A 15,995-nucleotide genomic window follows, 5' to 3' on the forward strand; every position below is an offset into this window, starting at 1 on the left:
ACATAATTGTATAGTTATCTCCCCTGAACATTGTCATTACGGAATCTTTTTTTCCTAAGTTTTTATTATATCCTACATTTAACTCATTTGTATGTATGTATTTGTAAGGTTAACATGGGATGGTTCCCCGACCCATGTCTAACCATGTGACGGGGAGAATAAACGGGGTCACCCATTGGGGCCTCAAAAAAAAAAAAAAAAAAAAAAAAAAAAAAAAAAAAAAAAAAAAAAACATATATTATATCCAATGATAAATTTAGTTGTATGAATATTAGAGTTTCCTGTAATGCTTATTTGTACTATTTACGGTTTTGTAATGCTTGTCATCCTACCGATCGTATTTTCTATCACATTCATGAATTTCTGTTGATAAGGCAAAGATACTGCCCGAGAAATTAGGTAATATTTTAGCATGTATGCTGTCTTGTTGTCTCTCAGTGAGGCAGTGTTATTCCATTTCCTTTAATGCATTCGAAATAACATCAGTGAAAATACTCGTTTTCTTCAATAAATGAAAAACTAGTCTTTTATGTAATATTAATACTAAACAATTTTAGGTTCTTTTGCTTAATTAACTATTTCAGTTTCATTGTTGTTTCTTTTTTCTTTAATTCCCAAAATGATATATCATGTACAGAAAAAAGGATAGCTTCCGTATGTTTAAACGGACAAACACTTACGTCAGACGATGCTCCACTCTATCTGACAAATGAAAACTATCCAAGTGTAACAAACGGAAGTGGATCATGTTCCTGTTCCCTTGAAGTATACTCCTGCTCTTCCAGCATCAACATGTACATAATGGACGCAGATCTGTACTTAGATACAAGTGATTGCTACCAGACCTTAGAATTTCTAGATGGGTCTAATAAAACACTGTATATGATTGGTTGTGAAAGTCACTACTCAAACCAAATAGAAAGCAGCACAGCGAATAGTCATTATCTAAAAATAGATTTCATCAATAACAGTACATCAAACCAAGAAGGATATTTTTTCATTGGCCTCGAAGGTTAGTTGAAACTCATTCTGTATATGTAGGTAAGGAACGTTATCGTTGGAAACACATTGTTAATATTGTAAGTCAATTTTCAAAACTATCAGATGTTAGCAATAAATGAAATAAAATCTGTAAAAAGATCGCTTGGAAGAATAGAATGCAACCAAAAAAGAATAATAGCAGACACGTTTTGACTGAGTCTGTCCATGAGAGGTAATAAAATGTTTAACACCTCTCACGCCCACTAGCATCGGATTAAGCGGAACTCTATTACACACCTATTGAATGGACTGAACGATTCCAAAGGACCAGAAAATATAACAGCATTGAATCCAAGCACGGGGAGACTAGCACAGCATAGTTCATATTTCATCAAATATATATTTTCTATATGGCAAAATATCAATTATTAATAACTGAATAAAATTAAATCAGGCAAAACATTCTTTTGATATGATTTGAACCGACATAAAATTTTAACTATGTGTTTCTTTAGTAATAAGCAATCGGTAATGATTCTTAAAATAGGCTTTAATACTGGCAACATGTACATAAGTTTCTATCAGAATATTTTACAATTATTGACTCTTGAGCCATTGGGCATGAAGTGATATTCACCGGAAGATGGCAATATTGACCGAGGCGTTAAGAGTCAATAACTGTTTTATCATGGGTTCAGGTTTATGAATAAGTAACTAATATTTGTTGCAACATATTTAGTGTTTGAAAGTAACAATATATGTGTGAAAACTTAATATTAAAGATTAATTAAATGAAGACACTTAAAATTCCTGGAATCATTTGCTGTTTATACAGAATCGCTAAAATATATTGTAATTAACCTGAGCATTTTGATCATGCGCCGGTCAGACATTCACAAAGTGATAACGCCAGTAACGTGTCAAACATTGCTCGCCCCTGGGATTTACCCAGTCAAACTCAGAATGCCAAAAACTCTGGTAAGAATACTGACATTTAGGACAATAGGGGGAATTCCAAGTTAAAGGAATTAAATTTTGGATGTTTAAATGTGAACGGTTTGAGAAAACGACTAGATTATCCTGATTTTGTTGAGTATATTCACTTACATGATATATTTTGTGTTGTTGAAACCCATATTGATAGTGCTGACATAGTAGATATTGATGACTATACTTTTTTTGTCTAAAAATAGAGAGCAACCGTATAAACGTAAATCAGGCGGGATCGGCATATACATTAAAAATTCTCTTCTTAAATTCATTACAGTTATACCAAATAACAACGAGTATATATTATGGGTTAGTATTGATAAACAGTTGTTACATAGTACAGAAAACGTTATTTTAGGTACAATCTATTTGCCTCCTGAAAATTCTCGTTTTATTAATGACATTGATGTTAATAATTTTGAAAACGAGATTATTTCCACTTGTAGCCAAAATAAATATGTAATGTTAACTGGCGATGTTAATGGTAGAGTGGCACAACTGTCTGATTTTTTGCCGTCTGACCCGTTTTTAAATGATGCCTTTGACATTGACTCTGAATCTAGAGCACATTTTAATATGTATACAGTTTTAGAAAACCTGTCTGTTCCTTTGCCTAGAATCTCGAAAGATAAGAAATCGAACGCGAACGGCTTATTACTAATAGATATATGCCGCAAAAACAATCTTTTTATAGCGAATGGCAGGCTTGGTCTGGACAAAAATGTTGGCGAATTTACTTTCAGAGAAAAATCAGTTATTGATTTTCTGATCGCTAGCGCAGATTGCTACAAATTTCTAGATGATTTCAAAATTGACGAAACGGATGCTCTTTTTTCTGACGGCCATAGCGCGCTCTATTGGACTTTTAAATGCAAGGACACCGCGATTATATGTGATAAAAGTGTTCCTCGTAATATCCCCAAACCGGTCTGGCGTGATAACTACAAAGACAAGTTCGTCCAAAATATCAACAGGGATCACGTGAACTCTATCTTAAACTTGCTTGACATGCCGTATACAGACTTATCGGTTGAAAACGCTACATTAGAAATACAACACTTGTTTGAAAAGGCTGCATTTGACTCCTTTCCAGAAAGCAATCGATACAATCAAAAAACTACTCCCTCGCGCAATCATAGGCCATGGTTCGGTCCCAAGTGTTATAAAGCCAGGAAAAATTATCATAACGCTAAATCGTCTTATCGTACTCACCGCTCTAGTGATAATAAATTAAGGTTAAAAAATGCGAGTAAAGAATACAAGCGGACAATGCATTATTTTATCGAGAAGTTTAAAAAAGAAAAAGCGAACAGACTTAGGGACATGCATTCAAATAATCCTAAGCAGTACTGGCAATTTCTTAAAAAATTAAAACCTAAGGATAAAACAAACGATTCTCCTAGCATAAGCGAATTTTACAATCACTTTAAACGTATAAATATGCACCCAAACGAAAATCCTGACGAGAACCGTGCGTTTAATAACCAACACTTTATTGACGATTCAAATGCGTTTTTGAATATGCCCATAACCGATCGTGAAATTATAAAGTGTATTGATAAATTAAACAACGGGAAAGCCTCTAGCCCAACTGACAACATTTTAAATGAATACATTAAGAGTACAAAAACATTACTCCTCCCAGTTTATAAGCGTCTATTTAACAATATCCTAGATACAGGCATTATTCCAAAATCTTGGCTGGAAGGTACTATTATCCCTATTTTTAAAAACAAAGGCAACTCTATGGATTGTGGGGCGTACAGGCCCATTACGATACTGTCATGTTTAGGAAAATTGTTTACAGCTATACTAAATCTTAGATTAACGAGCTATATAGAGGAATTCAATCTACTTAATGAAAACCAAGCCGGCTTTAGGAATGGATATTCTTGTTCTGATCATATTTTTACTTTGCATGCACTTATAGAGATTCTAAAGAAACGTAAACAAAAACTTTTTTGCAGCTTTATCGATTTTTCACAGTGTTTTGATAAAATCTGGAGATTCGGTCTATGGCATAAATTACTTCAGACCTCCGTAAATGGTAAATTTTTCCAAGTGATTTTTAATATGTATCAAAACATTAAGTCTTGCGTTTTGCACAATGGTGAGCAGTCTCCTTTCTTCCTTTCCGAAATTGGGGTGCGTCAAGGGGAAAATTTAAGTCCCATTTTATTTTCAATCTATCTTAATGATTTACAAGCATATCTAGAAACATACGGTGTCACAGGCATATTGCTAAATGATCCGATCACTGACGAAGCATGGCTTAAACTGTTGCTTCTGCTTTACGCAGACGACACTGTTATAATCGCAAGTAACCAGTCTGACTTTCAAAATAGTCTGAATTTATTTTATAACTACTGTGAACACTGGAAACTAAGTGTTAATAGAAATAAAACTAAAGTAATTGTATTCGGTGCTAGAAATATTGCAAACTTTCATTTTCATTTAGGAGATGAACGCATCGAAATTACTGACAGTTACCACTACTTAGGTGTTACATTCTCAAGCAACGGGTCCTTTTTAAAAGCTAGAAAACACGTAGCCCAACAGGCTAGCAAAGCTATGTACCTTTTGTTTACCAAATCTCAGAATGCAGATTTACCAATCGACCTAACTATTAAACTTTATCAACATACTGTATTACCTATTTTAACCTATGGGTCCGAAATATATGGATTTGAAAACCTGGATTTACTCGAAAAAGTAAACAACGAATTTCTCCGGAGAATAACTAATGCTCGTAAAAGTACACCGCTCTACATGCTTTATGGTGAAACAGGAACAATGCCTGTATCAATCATCGTGAAAACAAATATGCTATCGTTTTGGACAAGGTTATTACTAGGAAAAGAAAGTAAGATCTCCTTTTTATTATACCACTATATGTTGCGCAATAACAATGTAAATTTTAAATGGGTCTCAAAAATCAAGGAAATTCTTAATTCTGTAGGACGGCCAGATCTGTGGCTAAACCAGCACGTTGCCGTTAAAAAAAGCACACACAAATTAATAAAACAAACGTTAATCGACCAGTTCAAGCAAAACTGGCATGGTCAAATGCAGCTTTCAAACAAAGGACTTTTTTTATAACAGCTTTAAATATAACTTAGAATACGAAAAATACTTTAATATCCTTTCAACAACAGACTACAAAAGTTCTTCAAATTCCGTACTAGTAATCATAGACTACCAGTAGAAACTGGTCGCTACGACGGAACACCTTACCAAGAACGTATCTGCACGCTATGCAATAACGATTGTATCGGTAATGAACAGCATTATTTATTTAAGTGCGATTATTTCAGTAGTAAGAGAAATATTTACTTAAAAAACTGTAATTTCACCGATAATGATCACTCTTTGCGAGCATTTATGCAGACCGTCGATGAATCTAAATTAGCTGACTTTTGTAAATTAATAAGAGTAATATTAGCTAAGTTTTAAGAAGTACCACCCGATCATACAAAACTCAGAAAGTAGACGCTAGTATTTATAGAAAGAACATTGCCTACCCTATTAAGAAGTTAATCCAGTTGTTGACATTCTCAGCACTACTTTTACCTGTTTTAACTCTACAGTCTAAATATAGCAACGTAAAAATCACTTTTTCTGTTTTTTGCGTGCATATGTAAATGTGCCCTCATTCACAGACCTAATTACAATTGTCATTCGTCTACTCCGCGCAAGAAATAGTTACCCATATTATAGTAAAATAACTTTGCTTATTAGTGCATTGTATACATGTGTTTATAATTAAATATGTGTGTTAATGAATCAGAAATGATCAGATATAATCTTGAATAGAAAGATTACAAGTAATTTGCACTTATGTAAATGAGTTATGAGATACATTTCTATGAGTTCCCCCTTGACACTTATGTATACTGCTAATTTAATAGTTCATATTTTATATTCTGTTGACTGCTACCGGAACAAACAATACATTGTTAAAAAAAAACAAAAACAAACATATTGCATATCCTCATGTTGTATATCATATACCTTGGGTGAATAAAGTATCTGTCTGTCTGTCTGTCAGTTATCATTGGCTGGAGTAACACCTGTAACTGATTTTCCCATAGTTCATATTACAACTAGAGCTCTTCCATTCTATCTTTAGAAAGTAATGTTTAAAGGGGAAAACCCGCTGATCATTAAACATAAAATATATTTTGAAGATGATGAGCAGTTTCAGCCAATGGAATTCAGGTTATTTTTAGAACATATAATAAAACAATATATTCATCCTCATAAAAAATGCAATAGAAATTTATTTTCCATAGAAGCATATAACTTTATCCAATCATTACAAAAATTGACATGCGACTGTCCGGTTTAAATGTGTAAAAATTGGTAAGTACATAGAATAAAAAAAAAGACGTATTTTTTTTTAACTACGCCAGTCGTGAACATTCAGTACTGTAGATGAACTATATTTTGATCTTTCATAGGAAAAACCAAACGTCCTCAATACAGTCGGATATCCATGTTAAATGATATTCCTAAACAAAATTCATGGTTGTTACACATTTATTCAATCTGACTAAAGTACATCTCCTATTACGCTACGCATAGGATCTGAGAACGACCTATTCATAGCCTCGTTCTGACGACCCTTTCGCTAGCCAATCAGAGCTTAACTTACAACATTTGGCAAATCTACCGTTAGCCTTGGCTTTTGATATTTACAATTCTTATGTCGTAATGTGTCAGATAGCCGGTTAGCTCAGTCGGTAGGCCACTTGCTTTGTAAGTGAGGGGTCCCGGGTTCGAGCCCTGGAATGACTGCACATTTTTCTTACTCTTTGGCAACCGAACAAGTCGTCTGATTGGTTAAAATAAAAATAGCAATACTAGAAATCCAAAATATACAGAAGACGTATGTGAATGGGTCGTTCTCAGATCTTCGTTTAGAAGATCAAGTACTTTAGTCAGATTGACATTTATTTATCGGCTAAAAGTTCGATACCATTTTCCAGTTATTTGTGAGCCTACATATTGATTTCTATATATTGCATTGTTTATGAAAAAGCAGTTACTACTACATGCAACTTGTTCAACCTCGTTCAACTCCCATTGTTATTATTACCTATATTCCTAAACATATTGTATTTCTTATTTGTGATTATCAATAACGTTTAATTGCATTTTCTTTAACGTAAGCAAATTTTAATTTTACCTGATAACGGCATTCATTTTGTTTTAGCTTCAGAGTCTGGAGCATCTTATAGCCTCAGCTGCAGCTATGAACAAGAAACATGGTGTGTCGGTAAATATAACACAATTTTACCTCCGCATATCTCGCTGAAATACTTGGTTATTGTCATTTTGTATATAAAAAAAATAACCTTAATAATTAAAAAGTCTTAACCATTATTGTGTTCATGATGATAACGATATGATATCATAACAACTCGTTAACCATTCACGAAGTGGTGCCTGTAAAAATAACTTTGTTAAGATATATTGTATTCAATTTGTAGCTTTTCAAAAGCATGCACCGAAACTTCTAGTTCATTAAGTTTTGTAAACATGAAAACTATTTGTGTATAAAGGATGTGGTGATGTACCAGTGATCGCAAATGGAAATATAGACCTCAGCAATGTGAACGATTCCTCCTACGCAGCAGCAGCAAATGTTATCTGTGATTCAGGATATGACACAAATACGCCTACTATAAATTGCCTTGCTAATGGTACATGGCCAGCTCCTGTGTGTACAGAGAAAGGTAGGACTGTTTCTAAATACTAATTGCAGAATGTATTTGTAAATGTCATTTACTGTAAGACACTACATGACAAGAAAATGCCAAAAAAAAGTGTGGTTTTTGTAACTCGTCTTTCTTGCCCTCAAGATTTGTGTACAATGAAAAGAAAGTCTTTAAGTTAAAAATATTAAGTAATAACGAACTTTAATATATCATATATTAATGGTTTATACATGCACTCAGAAATCATATCAATGATACCAGCACATTAACTGGCAGTACCACTGCCACAGATATATGAATAAAATCCCTAACGGTCGAGCACAGTTCTGTATCATATTGCCTGAACCGCACTATTGTTTTTTTCTTCTAAATGGAACAAGACTTTCTTCGAATTTTAAAATTAAAATGCGTTTTTCTTTTCTGAGATTGTTAGCATTGATAACTAAAGACATACAACAAATAAGATTGATAATTATATATTATACAGTGATATCTACATATGAGATTTCTGTATAATTCAAGCTTTTTCTGTCAAGGTAAATTATTATACACCAAACTAAAACAGTATAGAATGTACAATTAATGATTGAACACTATCCATGTAGGTATACGTTATTATATTGTTAAAACAGCCGCCTGTACAGCAAGTCAATGGAGATGTACTAATGGAGACTGTGTATTAGCCAGTCAGAGATGTGATCATTTTCCCGACTGCATGGATCTATTCACGAAATTGACATTTGAATATTTAAATCAACTACAAATCATATCCCTAGGTCATTGACTTTGTTAACGTCATTCCTTTCAGTTCCCGTCTGTCCAGTAGGTCTTGACTTCTGCCCTCATGGTAACGGAACCAACGTTTGTGTCGATAAAGCAGTTGGATGTCTCCAGGTCATTGACTTTGCTAACGGTTTATTTGTTTTAGGTTCGGTCTGTCCAGAGGGTCTAGAGTTCTGTCCTCATGGTAATGGAACCGACGTTTGCGTCGACAAAGCAGTTGGATGTAGTAAGACTCACGATTGATTTAACCATTAATTTGCATTTTAGTATACCTTACAGTGTGCAATGTTCTTGACACCGGTCAAGCGCATTGACTAGTTTAATCCCAGAGCGTAATCAGCCAATGATCATGTAAGAACATGTGATACAATCATTTTCTGTTTGTTACCAGGACATTATTTAGCTTCTTGTAACTACATAATTTCAGGCAGTAACTATACAAACACAACCATGCATTCTTCTTCGAATTTATCTTCATTATTGTATTTTGTAACATATACTATATTTTATTTTGATGGTTTTTAGGTTGTGGTACAGTTCCGTCGATACCAAATGGAGTATTAATGATTGAGGACAATTCAACAATTGGGTCTGTGGCTAACGTCACGTGTAATGAAGGTTACATTCCCAGTCAACAAACTGTTACATGTCTGACTACGGGTTCGTGGGAGACTGTGTCATGTACTCCTAATGGTGATTGCAATTCAAATAACTACTTTTGACCTTTGCAAAGTGTATTTTATTTAATGTTAATTCTAACACGACCAACAAATAACCTACATACATGTAGAGCAAAATCTATCTCGGGTTATTCTGCAATAAACCACTCGCGTGCAATGACGTCACCCGATCCAGGTGCGTAGCACGGTCGTAAAATGTAGTTACCATTTTATTCTAACAGTTTTGATACTATGTCGTGTTAGAATCGAAATAATAAGTTCCCAAGTGTGATTTATCGTAGAATAACTCTAGTTTTTTCGTTCTTATGCAAAACAATATATCACTCAGGCCTACGGCCTTCGTGATATATTCTTACGCATAAGAACTCAAAACTCGGGTAATTCTACGATAAACCACGTTTGGGAACTTATTATTTCTTAATTAAAAAGCAGTGTAGCCGTTCCCCATTTTCCTTTAGTGTAAAGCACAATCTTTACCATATAGTTTTAAACTGAACCGAGAAAGACATATGTAATACCCAGAGCATAGCAGAATCTTAAAGGTCCATTACTAAAACCCGAACGAGTATTATATGAAAACCAGAGTTTGTAGCTGAGACTTCCTATTTACTGAAAATATGGCTCACTGCATCAGATCTGACCAAATAGTCATGAATATGTTCAAGAATACTTAACAAATAAACAAAAAATGTTGCCTATGTCAAACCGAAAGTATGTTTTCCGACTGCTTACGAACCCGTCGAGCATCTTCGGATTTTTTCGGAAGAATCTTCCAAAACGAGGCTATAATTTATAAATAGATGCAAAATATATTATATGCCCAAACGATAATGTGATTTTTACAAACTTAGCACATGGAATTCAACAATTTTGTAACTCACAAAACCTTCATGAAAATCATTCTTATAATACAGGTAATAAACAGCTATACTACAAGTTTGCGGGAGGACAATTCAGGCCCTTCCCGAATAAATGTGTTTTTACAACTTCGTCTGCAAACTTTTTCAGTTAATCTCTTTTCAGTATAGTTTTAAGAATATAAATGAATAACTGTCTTACACTGCCGACACAAAATGTGATTGAAATTTACCTAAATACAATGATTTATGTACATATGGCTACATTAATTTAATAAGATTCTAGACATTAAACACATTGTCTTGGCCTAATATATGTCACTGTCAATTTTAAACATAAATTTTGTACATTTCATATTTTTCGTGCAAGTCGTGTATAATTACAATCATATTTTGTCGCGCGTCTTTAAACGGATATTCGTTTGAAACAATTTTAAAATCACGTGATCCCGAAGAATTTCCGACCGCTTACGGAAAAACGATAAACATGAAAGTAGGACAAAATGACCCTCCATGTCAGTCTAAGAAAATACAGAAACAATCATTTGTTTCTCTGTTCTTGTGTTGATTTCAAGGGAACATTGCACGGCTATCATAATGTTTAGTACTATATTACAAAATGTGTAGTCTTTTTTTAAGATTTATGTCTATTCATTTGTCTTTATTTTGCACCTTTAAATCTATTTTAAAACTTCCGCCTTACCAACCTAATACGATGTAAGATAATCTATCAGTCTGATCTAGAAAGAAGACATTGTAATGTACTAATAACCCTGACGATATATTTTATATACATGCTGTTCAAACGTTCAAAGACATATAATTTAATGCCAGATGGAAACGTACAAATAAATCATATACCACTGGTGATTACAAGACGATGACTTATCTAATGCATAACATAATATACCCGAAGATCTTTATTCATCCATTTCATAGAATTTCTCATAATGATACGTCTATTCACTATTTAACTTATTTTTGACAATATAGAAATACGTTAAATGTCTGCTTTGATTGTTAGCATTGTTAACTAAACTAATATTACACATAAATATAGCCATTGTACTTTGGGTACGGTCATATCTACACATTAGGTTACTGTATAATTCAAGCTGTTTCTGTCAAGGTAAATTATCATGCACCAAACTAGTAAACAGTATATAAATGAACAATCATTGAGCATTATGGATGAAGGTATACGTTATTATATTGTTAAAACAGCCGCCTGTACAGCAAGTCAATGGAGATGTACTAATGGAGACTGTGTATTAGCCAGTCAGAGATGTGATAATTTTCCAGACTGCATGGATCTGTCTGATGAAGACAACTGTGTTGGTAAATCCTGTAACGAGTACAAAAACACATACAGTAAATTATATCAAACAATAAGTAAATTAATAAATTGGCGGAAATGTACCTAGGTAAAGTAATCTTCAATCTTACTTGATAGGTGCTCAGAATGAGTAACTGATGAAATGGACATTTACTTAATATCCTTGAGTAGGGCAATGCTTTGGATTAACAAAATTAGCATTCGCATATTTAAATCAAAATCAACTACAAATAATTTCTTAAGGTCACTGACTTTGATTTGTTTTAGTCCGATCTGTCCAGCAGGTATTAGGTTCTGCCTTCAGGTTAACGAAACCACCGTGTGTGTCACAAAGCAGACTCACGATTGACTTAACCATTAATTTGCATTTTAGTTTGAGCAAATAACCAGTACTTACAGTATGCAATGTCATTGACACCGGTCAAGCGCAAGGACTAGTTTAATCCCACAGCATAATCAGCCAATAATGATGTTAGAACATGTGATACAACCATTTGCTGCTTGTTGCCCAGGACATTGTAGTTATACAGTTTGTTAATATGTATACGATCCATATGTCATACTGTAATTGTTATGCATCTATATTTATTGTTTAAAACACAAACACAATTACACACGTTTCTTCGAATTCATCCTCATTAATGTATTATTATGATATACTATATTTTATTTTTCTGAATTTTAGGTTGTGGCTCTGTTCCGTTGATACCAAATGGAGTAATAACAACTGTTGATAATTCAACAACTGGGTCGGTGGCTAACGTCACGTGTAATGAAGGTTACAGTCCGAGTAAACATAATATTACATGTCTGATAACGGGTTCGTGGGATACAGTGTCATGTACTTTTGAAGGTAACCATTTTTGATACCTTACCGTCAGCTATGTGTGTTTTATTTAATGTTGATCAAAAAGCATTAAACCAAGAACTATTTTGTTGGAAAACTTGATCCTGACACGAAAGATCTATCTTAAGTAAACTCAGATTGCTCAGTATTTCAATTTCCAATTCCGCATAAATCTGATTTAGAAAGAAGAGCTTGTTATATGCCAGTACCAGCGACGATGTATTTTATATACCTGTAGTTCAAACGTTCAAAGACATGTAAAGCAGCTATAATAGTGTATTTAATGGCGGATGAAAACGTACAAATGAATCATATAATATTGATGATTACAAGACGAGGATTTATCTAATGAATAATACAATATATCCGAAGAGCTTTATTCATCCATTTCTAACTATATTATCATGTGATTGATTTAGTGTATAAAATTATGTTATAATTCAAACGTTTACAGTAGGGGTTATTGCATACTTATATCTATAGACAATATTTTCCAGTTTTTGAGTCGGCTAAAGGCTGTAAGCCTTTTGACGAGTCCTTGCTGTTCAGCGATTCTCTAAATGGACCGAATAACACGTGAAGGGATGTAATTCCATTAGATTTCTCAAACTTCAAACAGTTCACTGCATGAATGAAGTTAAGTTGTGTCAATTCCCTTTGCTATGACCAATATACGATGTAATCTGTCATATTTATGACTTGTAATTGTGCAATACTCGAATGTAACTCATTAAGCATAAATGTGCATTTTAAGAATTGCGCAGGCTTACAAAGCTTGGGTAACATCCAGCGAAAGACAAAAAATAGTTCCACAGGGCTCCAGATAAGATGCGTATTAGTGTAAATTACGTATAGAAATAATGCAAATACGCATGTCTAATAATTTCTAAGCGTATAAAAACGTATATAAAATTACAGAAACGCACACAATGCTTTTTTAAAAACAAAATCTGAATCGTCTGGATGCGTTAGGTAACATAGCCGATCAGCCTTAATTCTCCCACATTGAACGTAAACACGCATCGTATGATTTCTATAAACTTTGCGTGGGTTGAATTTTGCAGTCAGTAAACGGATAAATTATCGGAAGAAGAAGCTCTTACTGGTTTGTTTAGTTACTGCTGATATTAAAAATGATTTTAATTCTTATTTTTCGAGAAATAAACAAATCGGCGAAACATTAAATTGTATTTTCTTGTAGTTTTTGAAATCGAAAGTAGATCGTCTATGTTTGGCTGCTTTCACGAAACGAAACAACTTTTTTATGAAAGGATTTAAATAAGAGGTAATTTAACCGTAAACTTCAATGTCAGATACTGCCAATTGCTGCTAAATGTCTTCGTATCATCACAATTTGTAAAATATATTGTTGAAACTGGAGAAAAGTGTAATCGTGTCCGGATATAATATTTTGGGTAAATATCGAGCTGTGTTATGAACTTTTTAAGAAAAAAACTAAAAGCAAACTGAAACTGGTAGACTATACTGTCAGTACATCAATCATTAGCCGACTCAGGCCCTTCAGGCCTTTGATTTTAATTGTTTTGTAAAGTAATATACATGTTTTATAATTATGCTGTTTAATTTTCATGTAAAACAACTCTTTCCTTCGATGATTGGGTGTAGTTTGATTTTTTTTCAAATTATGGGACTGACCGTTTAAACAAATTCAACATTATACCGTAACTGTACTGAATTCATTCACCCTTTGTGTTCAACTTACAATAACGTATGCGTGCTGGCCAGAACCACATGAAAATTTCAAACCAGTATAGATAACATTGGTAGCTATTATATCGTAGAGGTTGCTCATGAGATACATGTAGGGTTATTTTAAGCGAAATTAAGAATAACAAATACTAGTTTGTTAAGTTTTGATCAAGTCCCCTAAAACCGACATGCATGTGTATGAAAAAGGTATTCAATTGAAATATATTTGTAAGCAAGAGCTAGTCCCTACTGCTAAACTGGCTGTATCAAAGGACCAGACAGGATTGCTCGAACGTGTCACTGGAGCCGACTAAAACAAAACTATAATCCTGGGATGTATGAACTGCCCATAAAATAATTTTGGAATATTAGAAGACTTTGGCTATGACCGTGGACCTAAATCTTTAAAGTCGAGCATCTCTTTTCAAAAAGCGGATCAGTTTCAAATCTGATATCAGATTATGAAAACTCAAAGTAGTCTTTCTTTAGCTAATTGTTATTTTTAATTTGCCAACATGACGTCTCAAATTTAAATAAAAGTATATCATACGAGTATATGAAGAGTATGCTATAAGCGAGTAAAATGCAAACGAGTAGTAGACATGATTCTGTTGAGTCGAATTATTAATATATGTCAACAACTGGTTTCTAGAAAAACACTATAATATGAACATCTGAAAATTGTGATTTTGAAGTTTTTAATATAGCCTGCACACTATCCAACATTTTGAAGCGCATGCATTTACGCTTAGGGTCGGACGTGTCTTGGTAACGCATTTGTGAGCAAAGTGTCACGACTTTCTGGACAATTTCTGTGTTATTTCTCGTCATTTAAAACGACAGTAGGTTAGAATTTCACATATTGATACGTCTGTTCACTATTTAACTTTTTGGACAATATACGAGTTGTGTTCTTCGGCTACAAATAAGTGACTACCATTAAACAGATGTTATTATTATTATTATTATTATTATACCAGATTTATATAGCGCCCTTTTCATGATAGACACGTTCAAAGGCGCTTTACATATAGCAAACGCAGCCATACAGGGCGCGAAATTCATCCTCTACTACTACAGATACAGAGCGATCTGACCAGAGGGACAGAGTGAGATTAAACACCCAGAACAGATAGAGAGGAATCCTTTTTAAATACAGTCCTGTCCGGCTAACTTAGCCTAGCTCTTTGCGAATAGACAGTCTGGTTCTTTAACGTGCTCGGTGTATAGCTCCGATACACGCGAAGCCGACTTTCCATGGGAAGAACCAGTACAGGCCTCTTATTTAAGTGGGAGACACTAAAGAGCATCTCAGAAATTTCAGTGCCTGGACCGGGATTCGAACCCAGGACCTCTGGATTGACAGTCAATCGTGTTACCACTAGACCACCGGCCCTATGTTATAAGTAGCAAAGTAACCATAATGTCACATTATTTATTAAAAGTCACGGCTTTCATGACGACCAATTTTTCTATGTCACGGCTTTCTGTTTACAGTTAGTTAGATTTATGACTTAGAAAAATGGGTGTTTGGACATTTCTTTCATGATTACAAAGCGTCTGTGATACTGTGAACAGAAATTTCATGTATCAGTTTCGGTTACCAGCAGATAGTTAACGTTTTTCAATTAACGTCGCAGAAAGCATACTCGAATGACAAGTTATCTCTCTGATATTATTACCAGATGCCATTGAAATATATTTACCGGTATCTATTCACAACTTCAACGATGTTGACATTGCCAGTATGCATTTTCCATCTCTTGGTTGTTTGACAGAATAATACCCGAAATTATGGCGCTGTTTCTTTTCGCACAAACGTTTTACATCTGGAGAGTTGAAGATCTCCGTCCCCTGTTGATAAAGGGGCATAGCTTAATTTAATCTGGATCCATTCCACAACTTCTACTTCAATGTAGCTACTCATCAAAATTCGCAAGTAGATATACAGAATTGCGTCTTCTGTATGTATGTAAGCTTTTGTTCCGGGGTTGTGACTTATTTCGTCGAAAAGACAACTTGCACAAGAAAAGTCTACGAATTTTTAACTTGTCTTGGGACATTATCTTAAGTATATCAAATACATATAGC

The 15,995-nt window shown here is 34.0% G+C and overlaps 1 protein-coding gene across 1 annotated transcript; it reads left to right on the forward strand.

The window, feature by feature from the left end:
- Positions 1-634: 634 nt before the first annotated feature.
- Positions 635-12,200, forward strand: LOC128552065 (low-density lipoprotein receptor-related protein 2-like; the record flags this gene model as incomplete). Its single annotated transcript, XM_053533063.1, has 8 exons — positions 635-1,012; positions 7,187-7,249; positions 7,536-7,709; positions 8,324-8,467; positions 8,620-8,700; positions 9,000-9,167; positions 11,236-11,349; positions 12,033-12,200. Coding segments are annotated over exons 1-8 (1,132 nt in total), but the record flags the coding sequence as incomplete, so codon positions are not given.
- Between the last annotated feature and the right edge of the window lie 3,795 nt (positions 12,201-15,995).

Source organism: Mercenaria mercenaria, unplaced genomic scaffold (assembly GCF_021730395.1).
Source record: "Mercenaria mercenaria strain notata unplaced genomic scaffold, MADL_Memer_1 contig_1995, whole genome shotgun sequence".
Taxonomy (NCBI): Eukaryota; Metazoa; Mollusca; class Bivalvia; order Venerida; family Veneridae; genus Mercenaria; species Mercenaria mercenaria.